This window comes from Falco punctatus, assembly GCF_963210335.1.
Source record: "Falco punctatus genome assembly, chromosome: 2".
In the NCBI taxonomy this organism is placed as follows: domain Eukaryota; kingdom Metazoa; phylum Chordata; class Aves; order Falconiformes; family Falconidae; genus Falco; species Falco punctatus.
Window position 1 is genome coordinate 78,933,381 of NC_137581.1, and position 24,310 is coordinate 78,957,690.

The 24,310-nt window shown below is 40.6% G+C and overlaps 1 protein-coding gene across 11 annotated transcripts in view; it reads left to right on the forward strand.

Annotated features, from left to right (window-relative positions):
• Positions 1-25: 25 nt before the first annotated feature.
• LOC308059393 (uncharacterized protein) overlaps positions 26-24,310 on the forward strand; it is a gene marked incomplete at its 5' end in the record, with an annotated part of 74,999 nt that continues 50,714 nt past the window's right edge. For 9 of the 11 annotated variants that reach the window (XM_080376666.1, XM_080376667.1, XM_080376660.1 and 6 more), the window contains one exon: positions 26-15,769. In XM_080376666.1, the coding sequence (XP_080232792.1) occupies positions 26-1,195 (1,170 nt within the window). In that variant the 3' untranslated portion in view covers positions 1,196-15,769. Of the gene's footprint in view, positions 23,315-24,310 lie in introns of all 11 variants that reach the window. The other 2 variants (XM_080376661.1, XM_080376663.1) reach the window with 2 other exon arrangements.

Sequence of the window (24,310 nt, forward strand, 5' to 3'; positions counted from 1 at the left end):
TTTTCTTTCCTCTGCAGGGTGGCGAATGGCACCGAAGCACCGAATTCCTCTGTCCCAGCAGAACGCGGTCTTTCGCCGCGGGGTAGGGGGTGGGGGGAGCCAGACGGGGCGTACGACGGGACGGCGACGGAACGAAAAAACGCCCGCAGTGTCCCCCCCCACCACCCCCGCTCCGCGAAGGTTGTTCCGATGTTCGCCGAAATACTATGAAGTTACGGGCTGTCGCTTTGCTAGGCAAGGTGGTTTAACTGACTGCAGAGGCAGCTCTACCCTTCCTTCTCCCCACGGCTGCCGGCAGCCGGCGCGACGCGTTCGACCCCCCAGGCGCAACCGCGACCCGCTCGCCGCCCGCGGAGGGGAAGGGGAAGGAGCCCCGGGCGGGGGCCGGCAGCGCTCACCATGCGAGATGCTGTGGAGCAAGGCGACGGCCAACATCCACATGCCCCCGCCGCTCCCCCGCTCCCCGCTCCGGGCTCCGGGCTCGCCCTCGCCCGCCGCGCCCACGGCCGGGCCGGAGCTGCCAGGCAGCGCGCACCGGGTCCGGCCGCCGCCTCCCTCGGCTGGTGGCTGCTCGGAGCCTGCGGGGCCGCTCGTCCGCCCAGCGAGCGCTCAGCCCCGCCTGCAGCCCCGCGGCTCCGCCGACACTCGCCGCCCGGCTCTCGGGCGGGGGAAGAGGCAGCCGGCGGCGGGGGCGGGAGGCGGGTGCGCGGCGCCCAGGTGCGTCCTCGGCTCAGGGAGGCGCCCGCAGGTCGGCGGGGGCAGGGCCACAGGTGACAAAATCCTCCGGCGCCAGCACAGGAGCATCCCCGGCAGCGGCCGGCCCCGAGCCGCGGCGAGCGGCTCCTCACACGGCTGCCCCCGGCCCGGCGGCAGGCAGGCGGGCGGGCGGGCGCATCTTCCCTCGCCGGCAGCTGTGACCGCACTGAGCCCGCTCCTGCCGCCCGGCGCGGCGCAGGGCAGCGCTAACCCCGCGCCAGCCCGCTGCGGTCTTAAAGCACCACAGAGTCTCCACAGCCGGAGGGGACGCAGGACCAAAAGAACAAACGATTGCAACCTGCCTTACTGTCAGATACAACGGGGTGAGCAGTCCCAACTGCACGTGCACGGAAAGTGCGTGCCTCGTCGTCATCGGTGCCTTCTAGATGGCACTCTGGAGGGGGCAGCGGGAAAAAGTCTTAAATTGGGTTTTACATAGGACATTATTTACTTGTTTAAAGGGCGGTTGATCCAGCATCGAAAATCACTTTTTTACAGGAAGTATCCCCACTATTGACCTGTCTTACTTGCAAGATCGTTGCTGAGTTGTAAATCTTCCGGTGGGTGGAATTGCTTGGGTTTCCACTCATACGTGAGTCAATGAGAGAGTGTTAGAGTTCTCCAGAATGGAGCTGATTTTTTTTTCTTCGAGACAGGTGACACCGCTAGCATGGCTTGGGACCCAGACCACAGATCCTAGACCCAGATCCTGCAGACCTGTAGCTCATGCTTTGCATGGGAAAAGTGTAACATCTTGTCTTTAGGTGCTCATAGAACTGAGCAGCAGGTTAAGGTAAAGGGGTATTAAAAATTGTTTTCCCTAGAAGAGAACTGTAGTCACACTGGCAGCAAAGCAAAGAAACAGGCCTTTAAGGTGGACTCCAAGGTAAAATGGGGATAGGTCTTAGTAAGATCATGATATGCAGAAGGGGCTGTTGGAAAGAAAACCTGAAGTGGTTATATATGGAGTTGAAAAAGAGACTGTAGCAAAGGCATAAACCTCCACAAAAGAGCAACAACAAGAAAAAAAGATGGAAGATGTAGTATTTGAAACCATGAATAAGACAAGATAGTAGATGCAAAATTCCCAAAGCTTTTGAAGTATGGAATTAGTTATTGTTTTAGCTTGTGGACCAGCAAGGAGAATTACCTTCTGGGATATATTTTGCAAGGAGACAGGTCAGTACATGTATACTTGTCTACTGGGATGGCCAGAGAGCAAGCTCTTGCAATGATACAAGTATTTGCAGCAGAGAACAGGACACATGATGTGGTTGGCAGGAGGAATGGCAGATCATACTTATGCTGAGTAAAAAGCAACAGGTTCTGGATATGTGAGGTGAGAGACAGTTGTCAAAAGCAAATTTCAAAGTATGGCTCATAGTAGCTGTAAGAATGGAAATGTTTTTGGCAGTGACAGAGGAAGGGGAAGTAAATTAGAGACAACTGAAAAGATAGATATGGTCTTGGTGTCAATATGATTAGCTTCTCGACAAGATAAATAAATAGCTAAATGATTTATATATACTGTTTATACATGACATGGGCATATCTGGCAAGATTTGGGTAACAGGGGGCTGAAGGGTGTCCTGTGTAGGAGGAGACCAGGGAGTACCCTGTGCTGGTGACAGCTGGGTCCAGGCAGCTAAGAAATGGGCAGCACTCACCCATCATGCACCAAAACTGCAGACAGACAGAGCAGCTTACGGTTCCATCTCTTCAGGCATGTTTAAGAAAGCATGGTAACAGCTGGGGCAGGACACACAAAGGAGGAGGTGCACAAAAGGAGACACAAGAGGAGGTATGCCTCTGAGGAGGCTGTGGCCAGTGAATAAGTCACACCAGGGCAGGGACACTGCTGAGGGGACAGCAGCCCGTGGAGGAATTCATGCCAGAGCAGAGAAAATGAGTGAGAAACAAGGAGCCATGAGAGAAAAAAGAAACAAGGAGTGGCACAAAAACCCGTTACACGCTGACCCCAGCCTCCTGCACTGCCCATCCCGTCACTGAAGGGACTGAGTGTAACCTGCAGCAAAACAAGAGGAGGGGAAACTAGGAAGGAGGAGGAGAGGTGGCTTGACTGAACTTGAGCCTTGCAAAAGAGAGGAAGGGTGTTTCCTTAAGTATTTGTTTAATTGATTGTCTTCTTTGTTTCTCAATATCCAAATCAGTAATTAAAAGTTTATTTTCATTTCCAATAAATTAAACAAAGCGGAATTCCCTGAGTCGAGTCTTCCTCTGGCAATATATTAGTAGCCCTGCAAGCAAATGTAATGTCTCATAAATACCTGCTAAAGAACTGTGGGAAAAAGAACAGGAAAAGAAAAATAATCAATTTTCAAATTAAGGCAAACTGCAAAAGCACTGAATTAATTATTTGTAAGGTTCTAAACATGGCCTTGGCTTCATCTTGCTTTTTACATAAATTAAATACACAAAAATATCAGCAAGTGTTGTATAGAACAATACTGTTTTATTTATTATAGAATTGATAGCAGGAATCTCGTATCCAGAAATATTTTCCTTGGTATTTTACATATACTTTCCTTAAAAAGAAATAATGATCAGTTCTGAGACAAATATTCTTCTCTTGATATGAAATGATCAAAATAGGTTGGGGAAAAAAACTTGTCAGTTGTTTTCACTGTTGGTTCTCATATTAAATACTTTTGTCATTGATTTCCTAATTATATAACTTGGAAGATGTACTGCAAATGCTTTCGTGCAGACAAGTAGTGAATGCCTAGGAATGTATCTTAACGCTGTAACATGATGGTTCTGCACAGGGTTTTTTTTAATGAGGAAAGGATCCTTCCAAGTTCTCACTGTCTTCATGCCCACCATTTTTCTTGGGAGAAACTTCCCAGTGGTCTTTGCTGATGCACAGTCTGACCCCACATTTCTTGAAAAGATTGAGTAACATCTGAATATGTGGGATCCAGCTGCACAGGCAGTGCTTTGGGCTTCCTCAGCATACCTCTGTTCTGAAGAGTTGTGATCCAGACTTTTCCTCATGACTTGGCTTAGTCAATTCTATTGCCTTCTCAGAACAATGTCTCAACACTTGACAGTGTTTTGTCCATCTTCCACAGCATCCCTGTGAGTCTGAAATGTGTTGTTATTCCTATATCAAAGAACAAGAACTGAAGCACAGGGAAGCCAAGGGCTAATCCACTAAAGGATTCAGATATTGAAATAGTATTGCAAAAGCCAAATTTTAAGTGGGCTTATACACAGTGAAAATCAGAACCTTACGTAGTAGCCAGTATCCTGGTACTTCATACAGAGGAGTTAGGTACTGCAGAATGCGATTCAAGGAAAATAAGTGGAGAGGCACATCAACTGATGGGAAACAACTAAAAGAGAGGTGGCCTAACATTCACTGGGCAGTGGCCCAGAGGTGCTTACTGGCTGAGTGCTGACGTACCATAAGCCCTCTCTCAGGAGCAGCAGAAGAGGAGACAAATGACTTCTGCACCTGTTCTATACCCAACAGAGAGAGGGAGAACTGGGTTCAAATTATTCTCTGACAAATATTAAAGAAAAGGTTGAACCTAATATACCCTGTCTTCTTTGTGGTAGTTCACTTGCCCAGGAGTATTAACACCCTGCTCCTTTTTTTTTTTCCAAGTAGTACTTTTCCATACTCTCGTCACATAGCAAGGCCAAAGGCAACTTAAAAGATGTCATGTAATGCTATAGTAACCTCATCTTCTCTGAGTCAAAAGAGTTGGAGTCCTTCTCCAAAGCAAGCAGGGATGCACTGAGACATGGACCTCCCACACTGAAAGATAGCGCTCTCGGTAGTTGAGTGTGGGGTGATAAATGGGGGCAAAAGGAAGAATACTTCCTCTACTCCATTTCCATACTTCTGTTGGCAGAAGTGCAGCAGACTGACATGTACTGGGGAGCAAGCCAGGGTTTTCATGTCTCCAGCACTCTCAAGACATGAGCATCTTTGTGCATGCTCTGGGGCAAGAAAATCCAGGAGGTGACTAAAGGTATATCTAGTCCTACAACAATACTCTGTTGCTAAATTTTATTTTATTTTTTTGCACAAAAACATAGAGCAAGTTATATAATAACCTGAGAATTTATAGAGACTCTTCCATTCCCTGTGATTTTCTAAACATAATTTCCAATTTCTAATTCATGAAAACCTTCTTTTAGTTTGTTCTCAAGTCCTTCTGTCGTCTGCCTAGCACTTTCTTTTTCCTGAGAGTATCCAAGTCATTACAAATGCAAGTACAACTATATTTATCTCTCTAATACTATATATATTGTTACAGAGATCGTTGTAAGAGATAACATTATGAAGGATCTTATGAAAGATCTTATCTTCATGTGAAAGCTATTTCAGTACCTTACCAAAGGTAACTGGGGATCAGTTTTGCCCTCTGTAATTACCTAAAATTACCTCAGCCTTCTCTTCAGGCTGGATGAACAACATGCGCTCCTGTTATCTCATGTATTCTTGGTTCTAAATCTATACATGTTAAAGGAATGAAATGTGAGGAGCTAGGAGGAGGGGAAGGAAGAAGACAATTGAGAAGGAAGGATAGTCCATACCCAGCTAACTCCTCGCAGCATCTGCATGTATTACAACACACTTTAGTTGTTTACTTAAAGTTATGACCCAGGACCCCTTCTCGCAGAGATTTGTGCCATAATTCCTGGATTCAAGTCCTCCTCAGAGGGACAGGAAGATCTGAAACCTGTAGCCAGCTGAAACAAAAGCTATTTCAGTAGGTGAACATGGCCCCTTCCCATCCCCAAATGAGCATATTTTCAGTAACCATGTTCATGCTCATGCTGAAGACTGTCATTTTTCCCCCTCTCCCTAGAGTACGTGGGTCTAGTTAAATGTGTCTGAGCATGTGACAGGTTATACCAGGCTCTCTCCTCACCTCCAGGCCAGCTGAAGTTCCAAAGAGTCTCATGTTGAGCCCTGCCATCCCACATTCAGAAAAAAAAAATGGTTGCACAGATTATAAAACACAACCTTGCCAACAGCTTCTAACTAAACATGCAAAAGAAGCAGGTGTAATTTTAGAAAGACCTGAATTATAGACCTGAACAGCAAGTGGCAGGTGCACGCTCTCAATCAGGGATACTGATATAATTTCTGCCAAATCTTCCAGTTGTTTTCCTCAGTCTTCATCAGACAGAGGATCAGCAAGCTGGCATTTATCCAAGCCCCAGCCTCACTTAGGCTCCAACCAAATTGCTCATTCTAAGTATCAGAGTTGGATTAAATGAACATCAAAGCTAGGTGTTGTAAGTAAGCTTAAGGTAGCACTGCCCGTGATTTTTTTTCTATCTCACCACTTAAAGCTGCCTTAGCTGCACCTTAAACATATAGGGTGGGGGGATCACTTCAGACCTGTGAACTCTCATGAGGCAGACCCTTGGGACAGGCGAGGAGCTGTATCTTTCTCTGTGATGCCACGAAGCAGCAATGTGGGTTTTTGCTAGCACTTATAGCTGCATCAGCTATACCAAGCTGGGCCGAGAGCTCTACAAAAAACACCAAAGCCAAACAAAAATCCCCCACTGTCATCTCTACCTGACGACTGCTGATACACGCAGCTCAGTTTCAGGCTTTACCCAAGCCTGAAACAGAATGACCGGTGTCTTTCATAGTGCTGTCACTGAAGTTGGAAGGTTATCTCACACCAGGCAGCATCAGGTGTCACAAGGAACTGCTGCTGCTGAGGTGCTGTTACTGCTGTAAATTACAGTGCAGAGTTGACTTTCTGAGTATGCTTCAGCTCCACTTCCTTTTGTCATCTCAAGAGAACTCTTCAGATTTTTGGAGCTGTGTCTTACCACAGTTCATCTGTGGAAACGAGAAAGACTCAAAAATAGTGCGAGACATTTTGGACAGAAGGCAGCTTATGAACAGATGTTTAAATAAATGTTTCCTAAAAAAAGGCAGGCCTTATTCTCCTGAAATAAAACACTATGCTTATCAACTAAGAACAGATCCAGAGTGTTCTATAGTGATTCTCAGCAACTGGAAACAGTAGGTGGTACTGATAAGGAAGCAGCATGATTGAACTTCTAATTTCCTTTGACATGGCAAGAACCCCAAATAAATCTGCTTTCTCTTCAAAGAGGCAAAGCTCAAGACAGTACTGCATGTGGAGAACCCTTCACTGGGATCAGTTGTTTCATGTTCTGGTTTCATACTGAAAAAATCAACACGTGAAGACTCCACTTAACAGCAGCAATAAATTGTTGGTGGATCAGTAACTGATCCATGAATGAGGTCTGCCTTTATTAATGTTACCTTTTTACAGTGATGCTGTTAGTGTACAAAGTTTTTCAGGGGAATACAAAGAATTTTGAATTACTCAAGAGAACACATTTCTCCATGAACAAGTTGCTTTTGAGTTTCTATTTCAGCTCCATCTGCCCTTGCCGTCCTGGCAGTGCCTTTTAGCTGAGAGGGTTGTGAGCAGACCTGCTCACTTTCTTCTCTTGGTCAGGTGGCTTCAGAAGAAGTAGACTGTTTGGGAGACAGGCATCTCAAACTGATTAAACAAATAGTCAAAGTGTTGAAAAAATGCAAGGTACACATATACACACACAAATCACAAAGGAAAACAATGCCATGGGTCAACATCAGATGAATGCTCTCTTTAGTTGACTGGCCAAAATATTGCTGGCAGGACACCAGACAGAATGATAGCTAGCTTATAATGGCTATTACCTGACCACTTCATAATGTTTTATTATGCCTTAACATGCCTAGGCAGAAAAGTACCTACTGGCATGTCTTTACCACCTGTCACCCCATGATGTATGTGAGGGACCTTGCCTCTTACTTAGTTCCAGTGGTATAACTGATACTGTAATTTCAGCCACCGGGTACCCCACAGAGAGATGTTTGAGCACCTGAACCCTACCACAATGCTGTTTACTAACAAGGGAAAGGGATCTAACTATCAAATAAAACCACTTGAGTGAGTAGCATGGGACCAAAGCTCTAGGAGAGGTTGGAACTAGTAGCCCTCAGCCACACGTTTCCTGTCGCTGTACCTCAGTGACTCCATTTGAAGAGCTGAAGGAGGAAAAAGTTTCATTCTTTGCAAAGCAGTAGAGCTCTCCTGATGGAGAGACCATGGGGATCTGGGACACAGCACAGGCTGACACACACTGAAGAGAGGAATGAGGGAAGGAAGCCTGCTGAGATCAGGTGGTTGCTTAGGCAGGCAAGGCTTGCTAATCAATGTGCCAAGAATATGCTTGTCTTTCAGTTTTGTATGAACTCAGGAAAAGGTTTTTCTGGGGAATTTATAACCTTCATTTCTGAGAAGCAATGAAGATGAAGTCTGTGATCAGTAACTCTGGAATTTTGTAGAACAACATAAAACTTAATGTGCAAAAAATACAGCAATTTCATGAAGGTTAACCCCAGAACATGGAACCTGCTCCCCAAGAAGTACCAACACAGACTTTGCCACCTTCGCCTCTAAGTACAGAGTGGATTTCTTTAACTCTACCTTAACTGAGGTGAAAATAAAGCAACAAGCAGATACAAGCATGACACAAACTTGTAAGACATATAGAAAGAGAACTAACAGCAAGTGACAGATGCTGGTCATGCCAAAACAGCATTGACTCCAACAACGGGCTTGGACACAAGGATGCACACTCAGAGTCTCCTGTTGTGCAGGGCCACAGGTATAAAGTGCAGAACTGAAAGTTTTGTCCTGTGACACATGCACAAAAATGGTTATTAAGTAAATACATTAAAAAAGTGGGTTTAATTATCTCAGCTGATGCAGTTTCTTGGCTGCAAAAGGACCATGCTTTTTTTTTAATGTCATTTGTTTTACTGGCCTCCTCAGTAAAGAACTGATGGAAGTTCCTGCTCCCTGACTTAATTAGACAAAACTAGGTCCACATATATGCTGCTTTTGCATGGCTCAGATTTCTAGGTGTCCTGTTAAGACCCACAGTAGGAACATTGTTTTAAAACATCATCCAAGACTGAAATTTACCTCATCAATAACACCCATGGGAAGGGACAGCTATTTCTTTTTTCTGTTGCCTTGTTGGAACAAAACTGATTATTAATCCTCATGGAATTACTCATTTACCAACACTACTACTGCAGTGTGTGTTCATTGCTGCAGGTAGAAAGCAATACCTTAAAAATGTATTGGTTAATAAATCAACATCAGATTTTAATATTAATCTCCCCTTTGAAACTGATTCTCACCAAATACCACAGTTAGTGGCTGCTTTGCTAACATGTTAATGGGTCATTAACGAAAACCAGTCATTAACTGCTGCTATTACAGTTTCCATAAGGATTTATTAAGGCAACTTCATGTATTATTAAAAAGAAAGTTTGTGGGTTTAATGTTCTGAAACTCTGTCTCCCTCAGGCTTCCACTGATATTGCTTCAAAGGTAGAAATATTTGCCAAGCACATAATTGTGTCACTCCGTTCAGTTCCATTCTTTAAAATAACATTTCTTCCTCTTAAAATTCCCTTTTCCCATGTTCTTCCTTCTCAAGGAGAAAGTGGCTATGTATGAAAGAAATATGAGTGTGTGAAAGTATTCCTTATTTCAAAAGAATAGCTTTTTCGGTTTTTATGGCTACTAAAGCAAAAGGAGGTGGGCCTGGTATATCAATAAAAGAACAATGTAAAAAGTTAGGTCTGTCACTGTGATTAAAACTGCTAAGCGGAAATTCTTCCTCACACGACATGTTACTAAACCATGAAACTTATTGCCACCAGAAGTCACTAGGGACAAGATCATATCAAGGTTCACCACAAAGTTCAAACTTTACACGGATCTCAGGAATCCTAAGCCTCATGCTCCCATAATTCAAGATAAGCTTAAACTCTAGAACATGAGGCTTAGAATTGCCTTAATGACTTCCTGTAGTAATTAATTCCACCATCTGAATAAAATCTGTAATTATTAAAAGTCAGAGTGGCAAAAATTTTATATTTGCATGTCATATGGTTCTTGCAACCGACCATGGATGAAACTAAGGTCGATCCAGCATGAGAAAGTTTACACACCCTTATACTCTTATATTCTCCTGACGTTGTCTCTTTCTTTTGGGTTGGTTTTTTTTTTTTTCAGTGGAAAAATATCAGAAAACAAGAGTTTCACACTTACAGCTCATCACATTCCTAATGTTCTACCAAGAATTTAAAATATGCTGTACTGACAGCTTCCATGTGGTGACACAAGAGGAAAAAACCACTTTCCCTCCAGCCTGTAAAATTTGATTCAGGTCCACAATCAGCTCTGTGTTACCCTACTCCGTGTCCTTGAGCAAAATTACTTTGACTTAACCAGGCTTCTGCTAAAACATACAAAGTTGTGAGAAAGAGAGGGGAGGAACAAGAGCCTTTGCCTCATCTAGATGCATCTAGCTTTGGTGGCTACAGTTAATTTTTCAAAAATTTTCACCAATTTTTGTATGCCCGACAGTGCATAAGTGCAGGCTGTTGGCAGCGAGAAGCATTGAACATTCAGATTCCTTCAATAATATATGTTTAAAAAATATATTGTCACAAAAATTGACAGATTTTATTCATAGTCAGTTTATGTGAACCCAAACAAATCAAGCCATCAAACCACAGTAATTTACATTGCTGTGAAAAATAAAACTCTGATTTACAGGCTTCTCTGAAGATCTGTAACCTGGTACTAAATGGTTCAAATTACATCCTGTATTGTTATCTGTGGATAAGCTGCTATTTTTTATGAATGTCGAGTTTTCTCCAAATGGCCTGGATTTATTTGATCTCTGCAAGGCAATGCTGTAGAGATTCATCTACGAGTATTGCAATGATAATGTCTTAATTTATATCTCTTGGGAAAAACAGAGAAACACCAGGCTTGTGAATGATTCCTGATGATAAAATTTCATGACTTCCTGTTTTTGAGAAATCATCTGTGAAATGTTCTTTATATTAAAAAAAACCAACCAAACTTCAGTGCTATCCCTAAAGCACCTTTTCACACTGAGGTTCCTATAGCTGAATACTGATTCATTTTTGCCTGATTGATTATAACATCTATAGCAAGAGCTGCACTGCTTTTTTTTTATTATTATTATTAGCAACAGCTAACTGGATAACTGGTTGATCTCAAAATGTACTGTACCTTTGTAAAGCAAGAATTCATCTACAACAAGGAAGTGAAAGTGTGATGTATACAGCTGCTAAACCTACATGCAACTGCTTTTACATACGCCAATGTGTTTCTAGTGATAAAAATCACAGTCTTCCAGATCCAAATGAGTCTTTTAAATTAGGAAGACTCATGTTTCACCATTAGAAATACCTTCTAGCCTCACAAGATACAGAGATTTCTTTCTCAACAGAGATGTCCTGGATCTAAAGGCTTGAAAACATTCTGAAAACATCAGCTTATAAGACCACTTTTATCAAAGATGAATTTTACTATCCAATATATTATGGAAATAAAAAAATTGCCTCTGAATGCATTTGACTATGTGAAATAATGTCTCACAAAGGATGCAAGAAAAGATGCTGTGATTCACAGCATAAAACAGCCCTCAAGTGAACATTGCAGTGCCATGCTCCATCAAAGATAAATCACAGAGACCCAGTTTGTTTACATTCATTCAAAACTCTCCAGTACAAAAAAAAAAACAGAAAGTTTCTTTCCATTTCCAGTAAGAACCCTGAACATGAAGCCATCTTCTCGCTTCCAGGTAGCAAACCATCAGCTGTTAGTTTTAACACTCCTCAAGTCTTGTTCATCCATACATGATACCATCTGCCTGTATTCTAATTCTCATGCTCTCCTTTGTAAGGAAGGAGAAATATCCTGCAAGATTTATGAAAGCCATCCTCTGTTCGATCTGTTCTTAGGTCCTCTCCCTGTCACCATACTTTGACGATGTCAAGATGATGTCATTTATTAGTTAGGGAAGAGATAGTCTGTAACTTGCTGAATTCTTTTCTAAACATTCCCTTTCCTTTCCAAAACACCCTGATCTACTTCATTTCTTGTTCCTACCAAACCTTCTCTGTTAGAAGCACATTGTGTGCTTTCTATTTTATTGGGTTTTTTTTTTACTTTTCTCTAGTAAGCCTAGTACAACATGTACCTGCTTCTTAGTTAGGGCTCACATGATACAGTAAATTATTACAAGCCTACAGGAGTTTACCTATATGTATGTGGCTTTGAATTATTCTGGTAATGATGAGAAGAAAATGGGAATTGGTCAGTAGTAGAAAAAAACTACATTACTAGCACCTTTTACACCACAGAAGTGAATTTGATGTTTTTTATGTAGGTAAGAACCCACCTACTCCATCCTATACAAGTTTATTTGTAGAACAATGGCAATTTCAGACTGCAGTGGATGTTGGGGGAACAGCTAACAGAATATTGACTTTTTCATGAAACCCTTACACTGACTCCAGTGCATTGTACACATATGGTAAACTTAATTTAGCCTAGTAACACCAGTCCAATCATATGGGGACAATTCTTTACTACTTTGTATCTTTTATAGGTCATTTTCTCCGAAGCAATGTGCATACTGACCATGCTGTCTCACTCTGCAAAGAGGCTGAAGGTGGAAGAGGATAGAACCCAGCTCTGACATGTTACTGTTCAGTAACTATCTCCCTGAGTAACTTAAATCAAAATAGTAAAAAGCAAGGTGGAGGATCAGGAAAAGTCACAAGGCTAAATCATAGCATACCAATTTATCATTCAGTTTCACTACTAGCTGATAAAATAAGAACACTAAATCACATGTATCCTTATGCCTAAGATTAAAACCAAAAAAGTTCCATTAACAAAGTCACTGCCCCTTCTCAAATGATAAGAATATTAGTGGAGTGTTCTGCTTTTATTCATTATCCAGACTACATTAGCATGTGAAAGACTCAATTACAATCAGTGGCCCACTATCACAGTAACCAATCATCCTTTCCCTAACTTATTTACAAGCTAAGGAGAAAGGCCTATCTACATGGCCCCATGCAGACAGTTCTGTGTCAATCCTAGCCATCCTCTGAGCTGGCCAGGTATGAGTCAGCCCCATCCCAAAAGCCATAAAACCTCACTAATGAGGCACTAAGAGTTAGGTCTTATCACCGTGGGCTAATCACTGTACTAAGGTGGCCAAACTCTGGTTCCCTCTGGTAGAAACTTTGAGTCTGGGTGAAGTTAGACCTGTCTGTGTCTAACTTCATATGGAGAAGCGGTATGAGAAACACCATTAATGCTACTAGGACTAATCAAGTTTTTGTTGGAATTGGTCCTTTGCAGAAAAATGAGATCATAATAAAAATGGAAATTTCACAGAAAACATTCACTTATGACAATATTCAGAAGAGTTTTGAGTTGTAGGGCAAATGCCGCCTGGGCTGCATTAGGAAGACCATTGCCAGCAGATTGGGGGAGGTGGTCCTTCCCCTCTGCTCAGGCCTGGTTTAGACATGCTTGGTGTGCTGTGTCAAGTTCTGGCCTCTCCAGTATGAGAGACATGGACAGACTAGAGAGAGTCCAGCAAAGAGTCTCAAAAGACAATTGATGGACTGAAGAATGTGAAGAAAGGCCGAGAGAACTGGGACTGTTAAGCCTGGAGAAGAGAAGGTTCAAGAGGAGATCTTATCAATGTGTAAAACCACCTGATGAGGCGTGAAGAAGACACAGGCACTCTCAGTGCTGTCCAGTGAAAGGGCAAGAGGAAATGGACACAGACTGAAATACATAAAATTCCATTTAAACATAATAATTTATTTATTTATTTACTGTAAGGATGATCAGACACTGGGAACAAGTTTCCCAGACAGGCTGTTGAGTCTTGGTCCTTGGAGACACTACAAACCTGACTGGACACAGTCCTAAGAAATCTGCTGCAGCTGACCCTGCTTTGAACAGAGGGACAGGACACAAGAATCTCAAGAACTCCTTTCTAACTTTACTTACTGTCTGATTCTGTAATTTATTAAAAATGAAAGCATTTAAGGAAAAATAAAAATATTTTCTAGAAAAATTTTAGTCACTCAAGAAAAATTGTCAACACCAGAAGAAAATTCATTTTATGCTAAAACAGAAATGAGGCCAATAATGTTAGGTGCACCTTTTCTCTCCAATGCAAAGCAAGCTCAGCCAGCTCCCACTTCAGCATCCAAAATTAGATGACATGAATTCCAGCCTTCTTCACTAAACCATAATCAGCACCCACGTTACTGACAGAGGGTAGAACACACAGCAATTAAAGACATACTATGTGGCACAATATAGTGCCATATATTGAGAGCTAACTAATTGGAGGAACACCATAAGGTATGAGGCAACATTACTTCTGCCACCCAAGCTAGCTCAGGTCACTGTCTGTGACAGGGGCTTTTGCTGAGTGGCTGTATTTTGAGTGGTTTGCTCTGGTCTGTCACAAGCCAGCAGCTGATTTTCATTCCACACACTACCACAACAGAAGCTAAAGCAGAAGATCGATCCTCCTTCCCATGTGCAAAGACTTGGTGATATTTTAGCGTGGGGTATTAAATGCTCAGTGGCAGCAAAACCTAATCCCAGATCTACAGCTCGGTCCTGCATTTAAAGACCTGATGTTGTGAAACGAAGGAAAACATTGCTGGGGAACTCACCTTGCAAGACTCTTCACAACAAAGTCCTAACTTGACTGTTAGTGGAAAATAGATGATCATGTTATCTACCAGCATGAGGAATCACACAGAGCAAAATCTGTGGCAGTTAGAATGCAGCTATACAGCTAGTCATGCTTGCATAATTGTATTAAACATTTTCATTCATTGCTGCTTGTTAAAGTAATATGATGACTTCCTCTAGTTTCAAACATGGCAATGAAAGGAAGCCTTACTTTCCTAAGCCTGCTGTGCAGCTTTAGTGCCAAAGGCAACAGCTTTTTAATCCAAAGCAAGAGTTACAAGATGAAATACATTTACCAGCACAGGGGAAAAAAAAAGAAATGATAAAGGGAAATGGGCCCTTCTCACCTGCCCATGTATAACCATGTGAGCTAAATTAAAAACATACATTGTCAGCTGGAAACTCATTTGCGTGAAGAACCGTTGGCAGGTTTTGACAGTGTGCGGGTAGAATAGGGTTGCAGAGCTGTGCATCTTTCCTTCCTCTTGGCTGCTCAGTAGTAGAGAAGTGAGTTGAGGAGCAATTTTACTGCAAGGCCAAAAAAGCTTTTATGAACGTAAGTCACAGGATTCAAAGGACAGTGTGTAAAGGAGAAAGTCTGCTTTGGAGTCCGTTTATAACACAGAGCAGGACAGAACTAGATGTGGAACAGAAGCCTGTGGCTCTTCCTCAGGGACTTGCTGCACACTGAAGGAGATGCCAGTTTTGAAACCCAAAGACTGAAATGTAGCAGTCATGAAAGTGCAGGCACCTTCTCCAGTCTACTCGATCCTCTGTCATTTCAATAGACAGAAAAGAGTAACACCAGTTAATTCCCCACTGCTGCCAGCTTTACATGGAGTGTGCAGCTGTGCATTGGGGGTGTTAAAGAATTAACAGTGAATTGACAGTCATCAATGCACCTTAGTTCAGTGCCACAGAAATTAAAGAGATTTTTATCCAGTGACTTCAATGGAAGCAGAACTACTGCCCAAATAACAGTGCTTTGGGTCTTATTCCTTTACTGTCGACTATAAACAATACCATAAAAAATGCTTGAGCCATAATTACAGTTTTTAACTCGCCTGGTCAGCTCAGTCTCACTAGTGACACAATAATTTCAGCTGGTTGCTCCTCAACAGTGTGGCAGCATCTGCATCTGCCTGTTACATGAGTCTCTTGAGACAGCAGAACTTGCAGAACTCTTTTCAAAGGCAGTACAAGGCAGCATGGTGCTCTCACAAGGCACCTCTGCTTATTACTACTTAGTCAAACAGCTTTCCCCCTTCTGGGATTGAACTACTGAAATGAGAAAGGGCTGTTTCTCGCTTTGGAAAGGCTGCGTTTTCTGATGCCTTCAGTGGCCTTCAGGAATGGTGAGTTATGCAAACTCTGGCAGTGATTATTCCTGTATTCTGCATATGCTTCCAGCACCTTGTCATACTGACATCTCCTACAGCTTCTCAAACTGTTTCTTACAGATGTCTGGCAATGCTCTGCATAGGTTGCTAATCCTCTGTTGCATGACTATTCTTCATTCAACTTCATAAATTGTTTCTTTTTTTATTTTTTTCCCCTTTTTTGGTTTTGGTTTTCCAGAATAAAGAAATCAGAACGTATATTAGATGTTTATTTTCCTGGAAGTATTTTTAGACATGAACTGAAAGAAGATTAATGCAATTTTTCTGTATTTCAATTACTCTCCCCTTGCACATGCTGTTCACACTGTCAATTTGAATTGTGTCTTGCTGTCTATTTGCAAGTCATTATCAGGCCAATAAAGCAAGCAGAACAAACTCATAGTTGTAGGGTATATTTAGTGATTAGGTGGTAATGCTTAGGTTTCTTTAGGATCATTTAAGGAGGTGATTTTTTCCCAGTGAAGTTTTCCTTTTTTTCTTTCCCTAAAAACGTCAGCCTTTTTCTCAAAACCTGTATTGAGCAAGTCTCTGGGATGTAGTGCTAATTCTTGCAGTTCTCCTCAGCTATTTAAAGACTTCAGTGAACTTTTGATTAGAAGCTATGATTTCTTTGTGCAGGGATGGAGTAGAGAAAAGAATTGTGGTCACGCCAGAAATGACTGATGGAAGCAGAGCAACTGGCAAGAAGGGATCTGAATTAATTTTTTAGGATGTTTTTTAACAATGGTTTCATTAAATTTGTGTAGGAATAGATGCTGGTATTGTAGAGAGCAGGAATATATAATTTCTCAGGTCTTTACGCTCTCTCAGAGATAGCAAATAAAATTTATACACTTAACTTTAAAATATATATATATAAAAGTATTTACCATATCCACATACTGAAAAGGCATGTAACAATATTCTTATCTCAAAAAATAACCCACATGTTTTATTTAAGAAATTGAGAACCTCAATTTGATTTGCAAAGTACTTTAGGAGAGCTATACATGAGGTGTTGTGTAAGAGTCAGGTATTGGTACTTTTGCTGGTAATACTGTTTAAGGGTGTTGTTCATACAATAGGGGAAATGAATAGCCTAAGATTATAGTCATGAGGGTCACTGAAAAAGGAGCATTTTTTTGTTTAGGAACTGGCACAACTTCTGTACTAGTTACCAGATAGACTTCTTTCTCCATCCCTCCCATCACATCATCAGTCCTATGTAGCGGAGTACATCAAGATCAAAGCCGATAGCTGATGTCTTCATAGCAATTTGCCAAACAACTGCAAAATAACTGCAGATTGCCATAGAAAGAGGAATGGCAATATACCCTTACTTCTCCCCTCTTCCACATTGTTCCTTCCCTCACCATTTCTCCCAGTTTCTTCACAACATAATAAGATGTTTGTAGCAATTGCCAACATCAACTTGGGGGAGGGGTGGAGAATATTATTCTCAGACATGCAAAATATGTTGGTGGTGTTCAGAACAGTTTAGTATAAGTATCGCACTATTATTAGTGAGAAAAATCTAAGTTGTGTCTTGCAGCTGCAACTGTTTGTTGACTGCTTGTGCAATTAATTACTTTCCAGAAAGTTCAAGTCAGTATTTGTGACAGGAATATTTATTGGTAATCACACAGTAAGAAAGTAGTCACCCACCATTGACTGATACACAAACGTGTAGTCCCCAAAATGCCTGGATGTTTTGACCTGACACTTTCTTTGTGATACGGTATGGCAGGAGGCAAAGCTGAACAAGCTAAAACCAAGAATGTATACTGTAGCAAACAAAGGAAAACTGCTTATGTCTCCATGTAATAACACTCTCTCTTCTTTTCTTTTTTTAAATACTAAAATCCATACACCAATAACTGTTTAACTACTTGGCTACTCTTAAATCTGTCTTTTCTCTGCTAATGCCTAGGTTGTTCTTTTTGTCTGTGTGCTTAACTCAGATGGGTAAGATTACACACGTCCACAAAGATTTAAAGGATCTGAGCCATCAGATTTCACATGTTCATGGGATACAGGACTTAGAGATGCCACTCTGTGTCATAATTTTTGCACTGCTGCTTCAGTCTAGAGGGATCAGACCATGCCTTGACTTCAGAGGGGTTACAGCAGCCAAGGGGAGGCAGCAGTGGGTTTTTACAGCTAGTCTAAAAAGTTGATTCACACTCACATAATTTGCCTGGGCAGTACAAACCAAAACCAAAGATGCTTTGTGGTTTTGTGTTCTTTTCTAGCCACAAGCAAAAATCTTACACAAACAGCTAGTAAGTGGAATGTGTGGCTTATTCAAATTCAAGGACTGGTACAGGAGACTCCAGAACTAAAAGCAGCAGTATTTGCAGCTTCAGCTGAGGAACCAGGCCCTCAAATTGAGGTCTATGACAGCTCCATGTTTTCTCTGACTGCACAATATATAGCATAAACTGAACAATGTTTGCATATGTCAACTGGACAAAAATCTTTGTCTGAGAACTGAGATAAACTACTGTTCAAATCCCAGAAGATTCACCATATACATTACTGTTCCTATTTAGACTCATCCTTAGCTGGAAAATCAGTACACATCTCTCTGTCAGAGGAGACATTCAGGATACACCCACACTGATACTTGGAGTTAATCTTGCAGCCACCCTCAGCCAGCTCCAGTAAAATGAGCTACCCTTTCCTCATCTGATCTGAAATGGAAGGTGGAATTAAGGTGTGAGGTTAAGGTTGATCCTACTTATCAAAGCAGGTATTGATAAACATGGTGCTTCCTATCTTCTCAGTGTATGTTATTTCTCCCTCCTGAGACTGTAGTGTAGCTGAGGAGCCTGTGAATGGAAGCCAAAAGGTTTGCCCTGCCATGTGTAGCTTTATGTTCCTCCAAGGAATCCAAACAAGCCCCATACTTCAAAGACTGAATGAGGGGCATCATACTGAAAGTTAAGTAAAACCTCCAACTGAGCATGTGGTTGGACTCAGAAGTTCTGTGGTCAGGCACAAAGTGGGGAGTGTAGCACTTGCTGACCTGGGAACTACAGAAGCCCATTTCCAATGGTGACAGTGTCATTAACTATATTATAATTACTGGCTGCACTCGGAACATCACTCCTTTTAGAGGGTCCAAAGGAAGCAGTGAAGCCCAAATCTGAGTCTCCTGTGGAAACAGTAAAAATCACACAAATGTTTCCCCTGTTGAAGAGGCAACCATAGTTATTATAAATTACTTCATTCAATCTACACTGCATTCCTCATAGAGAAGGTGAGTTAGGTTGATATTTTCTTTTTGGTCAGCCTCCATAAGAGTAAGTGAATGGCAGATGGGAAGGTCATCATGGAAGACCGTAGTGAAATTACCAGTGGCATAAGCAGTTATGGTTGGTACTTTAACTTAAAAAGACTGCACATGAGCATTGTACATTGGCATCACATTACACGTACTTCATGTTCTGCAATGGTATACAGACAGTAGTCATGTTATTACAGTAGAAGAAAGTAGAAACAAATGCAAGTCAAAAAGTCTTGCCCCAGTCTCCATCCCTGTTCAGATTGGGTGTTAGAGTTTGGAGTCTCTCCAGCTGTTAAACTGGGATTTAGTTGTGTGTTCTAAACAAAAGTTTTCTAATTTGCTCTTACTGAATAAATAGATTCTCAAGAAAGAATAGCTATTTCCACTTTAGCATATTGTAAAATGGAAGCTTACAAAAGTTTTAATACCCTGAACCAGCATGGATTAATTGATCTAAAAACCTGTTTTGTTATTTACATCTTCTTCTAAAATAACCTCTCTTTATAGTTCTTTTTTTTTTTTTTTTTTTTTTTTTTTTTTTAACAATGGGCTTGCATGAACTAAAATACTGCACTGGGGTTCTTTAATTACACTATCTGAAACCAGACAGAGAATTTTTCATTGCTAATCTAAAGGGAGAAAAAAAAAATTGAAACATGAAGATGCAGAGATCTGCAATATGTTTAAGCAATGAACACTGAAACTCCCAGAGAATTTGAAAATTAGTGCACAGTTACCTGCAACTTTACACTTCCACCTTGTTATCATCTGAAAAACTCAATTTTCTTAGTACAGTCATGAAAATAATTGAAATTTACCTTATTTTGACAAAGTTTCCACTGGAGTTCAAGAGTCTGTTTGGATTAGAAATCTGAAAAGTGATGGCAGGGAGAATATATATGAACATCAGCAAAACCAACATTGCTTGGTGCAATATCCTGTGCAGTAACTGCTTTGCAATTTTTTAGCATTTTAATTGTTCTTTCTTTTTAATTTTATAGGAAAATACTCAAAAACATTTTCACCAAAAGGGTATAATTTCACTGAAAGAAGTACTTTCTTTTTTATGCTGTATTAACACAAGATCAGAAAGATGTGCATCTTTACAAAATAAAAGCAAAGCTGTTTTCTTGAAAGGGAAAAGTTTAATGCTTCTTCAAGGAATGATAAGGAAAAAAAGTCAAGAGACAGCATTATATATTTGTACTGAATATACCAAAGAAGAATGCTTAACAGTAGGGATGGAAATAAGTCAGTCTCTTGGTGTCACTACACAGTCTCTTCTCTGTTGCCTGATATGTAAATCCATTCTTGATACCTCAAATGCATACACACACACACGTATGTATAATCATATATGCCAGAGAGAAAGGACATAAAAGAGGTGCTGGAAGTACATTCCAGGACAGCAACCAAACATGACAAAGGAGGAAAGAGATAAAAAAGCTCAGAACAAATATGAGGTTATTTGATTTTATAACCACACTTTTTACAAGAGATTTTTCTACAATTAAAAGAAAATGAACACTGAAGCATGTTTTGAAATGTAGCAGCCACACAAACCAACACTGTCACAGGTCAAGTGGTCTGCACTCTTCGCTGTGGCAAGATACATTTCCACCAGAATTCCCCAGGCAGTCTACTGATTTTACTTTAAACTTTTGTAAATCCAGATGACTCCATGAGGAACTACGTTAATGGAATCACTCTGGCATAAACCTCCAGTAATTCAGAGGAAGCTCAGACCCAAGAGATGAAAGGTTATGTGTGAAAAACTCTGGGTAATGGGCTGCAGTATTCACATGGCAATATAAAAATCCCCAGAAATATACCGTAAAAAATTTGTACGAGAGCTCACCAATCTACCATTGAGATAAACTTTTTTTTCATATTTTTAACATCCAAATAATTAATTTATATGCAAGTCTGATTTCTGAAATAATAGTGTCTATTATTTTCACTTAGCAAAGTCCAGCGATTACAGGCTTTACTAAACAACACTTAAATAATCAAAATAAGCTAAGTAAATGATGGGAAAAGTAAAAAAAAGAAATCTGAGAGTAAAATAGCACATTTTCTCAATAGCTTCACAACCATACCATTGTGAAAAATTGTTGATAAAATTACAATGAAATGCTGATGTCCTTTTTTCCTGAAAAATACACCTTTTTTTTATCTGGCTGCTGCACAGTGTGGAATATACCAACAATGTATAAACCTGTTAGCAAACCACTACAGAAACATATCTCATCTCTATTTTGAGACACTGTGTGCCTTATTTAATGATAATTTGTTTCTGTCCTAGGACCCTGAATGCTATACTTATCATTTAAGAGAATTCATTTATGTTCTTAATTTCCTTAAATCAATTTTTTCAATGGTTGCAAAGCCTAAACTTTCATTCACTACATTGTATGAAATGACTGTCCTTAAGGATTTGAACTCTCAATAATTTTACTATAGGTTTTAGCAAATTATTAGAACATACATTAGAAGCAGGACAGCAATTTGGTTTACCTTAAATATATATGTCATCATTTTTTGCCTTGAACCATAGAAGATTACTTCCTCGAGCAGCATGCTTTATATTCCAATTAGCTTATTTGTCATTGCCAAGACAACTCTAATATTAGCAACATCCAAATCATTGAATTTACCATCTTGGTTGTTTTGTTAATCCTGAAACATTCTTAAAAAGCTATTCAGGGTCAAGTTATGTCAAAACAACATCTAAGGAAGGAAGCTCTTGCATGTTACAGATCCATTTATATACTCAAGAGATTCCCGAAGGTCAGCTGCAAAACCCTAACAAACAAGCACTCTTGATACGCCAGGACAGTGAGGAGGCTGCATGAATTGCCTTAAAACTGTGCATTAATATATTTTTAATGTTTTTGAAATCTTGCAGCCTTACATCTCAGGAGACAGAAGCTCTCTAGCTAGATAATAACACAAGCAGTGTGAACTGTTCCACATTTGTACACCAGTGTCCTGCAGAAAGCCATAAGCAGACCCATGGATGTGCATATTTGGGCCAAGAATATACATATATCAAAAGTACAACTTTTCTTGAGTTTCCTTCAGGACCACAGAAACAGAATTCTAGCTGATAATCTAGGACTGCTAAGTAGTGGATTAAACACTGCCTGCAGTGAGGATACAGGGAAAAGTCCCATTTCCTTCAAGAACAACAAAGTTTAACCAGAGCTGAGTGTCTGAAACCCACACCCTACAGTCTGTACTGAGCCTCTCTGACTTTTTATTAAAGCAAATACATTTTATGTTAAAGTCTTTGAAAAATCAGTATATTTTACGTTAATCTGCCCTCACCTAATTTAAGAGGGTTTCATCTCTCTTCTTAGAGGTGACAACTTCATTAACTTCCAACTCAACCTTTCAAGCAGCTGTGGAAACACTGTGAAAAACAGCAAGAATTCTTAGGTTCAGGGAAAAGAAGAGTTGACTTTGAAAATACAATTTTAGGCAACAGGTTGAGGCTGAAACGTTTTACTCTACACATGTCTCTGTTCAATGATCAAATTTTTGAAACACCTCTTGAAAATACACATTTTTAGGAAAAACTTAATTCATACACTTATACAAATCTCACACAGACAAAAAGCAAACAAACAAAACCAGACCAAGTCCGATTTCTTCTAGCACCATTTTTTGAGCAATAATGAGGATGCAGGAAGAAAAGGTCCTGCTTTGGACCACAGAGATGAAAGGGCAGCTGGCTTCAACAGTTGTTACAAATCCTGCAAAAAATCCTGGGACAGTGTTTAGTAGCTGCAAAGCGTCAGAGCTTACCAGCTGGGCACACACTTTCTCACAATTTCCCTGTGACTTTTGCCCAGTTTTTTGGGTCATCTCTGTCACTTCATACTATACGATGTCATAGGGAGGACTAAGAAAATAATTGTCCCAGTCTTTTTCTCCTCTTTCCTTCTCTGGGATTTGGCTTCTCTTGATTCCATGGCATTTACACCAGAGGAAGTGGGATATTCCCTTGACAGATTTCCACATTATAATAAATCAAAATGTATTTGCATTATCAAAATTCAAGCAATATTGTTCACTTAGCCCAAAAGATTCCTCTTTTTTTTTTTCTTTTTTTTTTTTTTTTGTTCCATGAAACTGAGGTTGCTGGGTCCAGCACGATGATGAATTGCAAGCTGGTCCACAAGAAAAGCTTTTCTGGTTAATATATTGCGTGCAACAACACATAGCAAGTAAGTCACCTTGGGTCTGCCTTCATTGGGGTTATTAACTATGTCAGTATATGTTAGCTAAGATGATCACAATTTCTACTACCAATTGAACACAACTGCGTGTTCTGATGTGACTGAGTACAGATGTAAACGTTGCCTGCTTAACGCCTTAAAAGGCAAAGGAATTCACTTTTGAGGTGTACAGTAAATTTATGCCTCCTCCTGAGCACGCTGTGATTCAAAGTCTCTCCTCCATTAGTTTTCTCCCTGTGGATTGGGTAAGCAACTTCAACAGCCAGCTGTTCCAAAGGGGCTTCCAAACAAAAAGTGTCCTCAGAAATTACCCTGAATACCTGTGCTCTGTCCCCTGATGATAGAACAACTTGGTTCAAGCTGTCACTCCCACAGCACCACACTTTTGTTCACTCTATGTAGCTTTCAGGGAAATCTGATGCTTTTTCCCCATTCCAAAAAGAAATAATAATAATTAAAAAAAAAGATAGAAATTGCCCTGTGAAGCAAGATTAGAAAACATATTGGGTGAGGTTGATCCACATGTAACAAAAATAAGACACTAGAATGATAAAAAATATTTAAGATGAAAGTTTTTTCCATCGTGACCTCTTCTGGAAAGATCAGTAAGATGTGCTTTGGACAATGGTCATGGTACTAGCAAAGGAATCTGCTTAGCTTTTACTCCACGAATGTAATTTATTATAATAATATATACAAATGCCTTGATTTTCAGTGAACAAGGAAACCAACCCAAAAGAACACCTCTCACCATCACTAATTATGCAATTGCTACCACTCCTACATTATTTGATTTTCTAGAGTCTCAAGCTTTTACATTAAGGCATCTGACATCCGGATCCCACTGATAACCTAAACTGCATAAAGTGCTTGTTCCACAGCAAAATGTTCAATGTGATTTACAGACTGTTATGGCACAGACCGTCCCATTATTTCTATATAACCTTTTTCTGTTCTTATCATGGGTAATGATTAAAAGCGCAT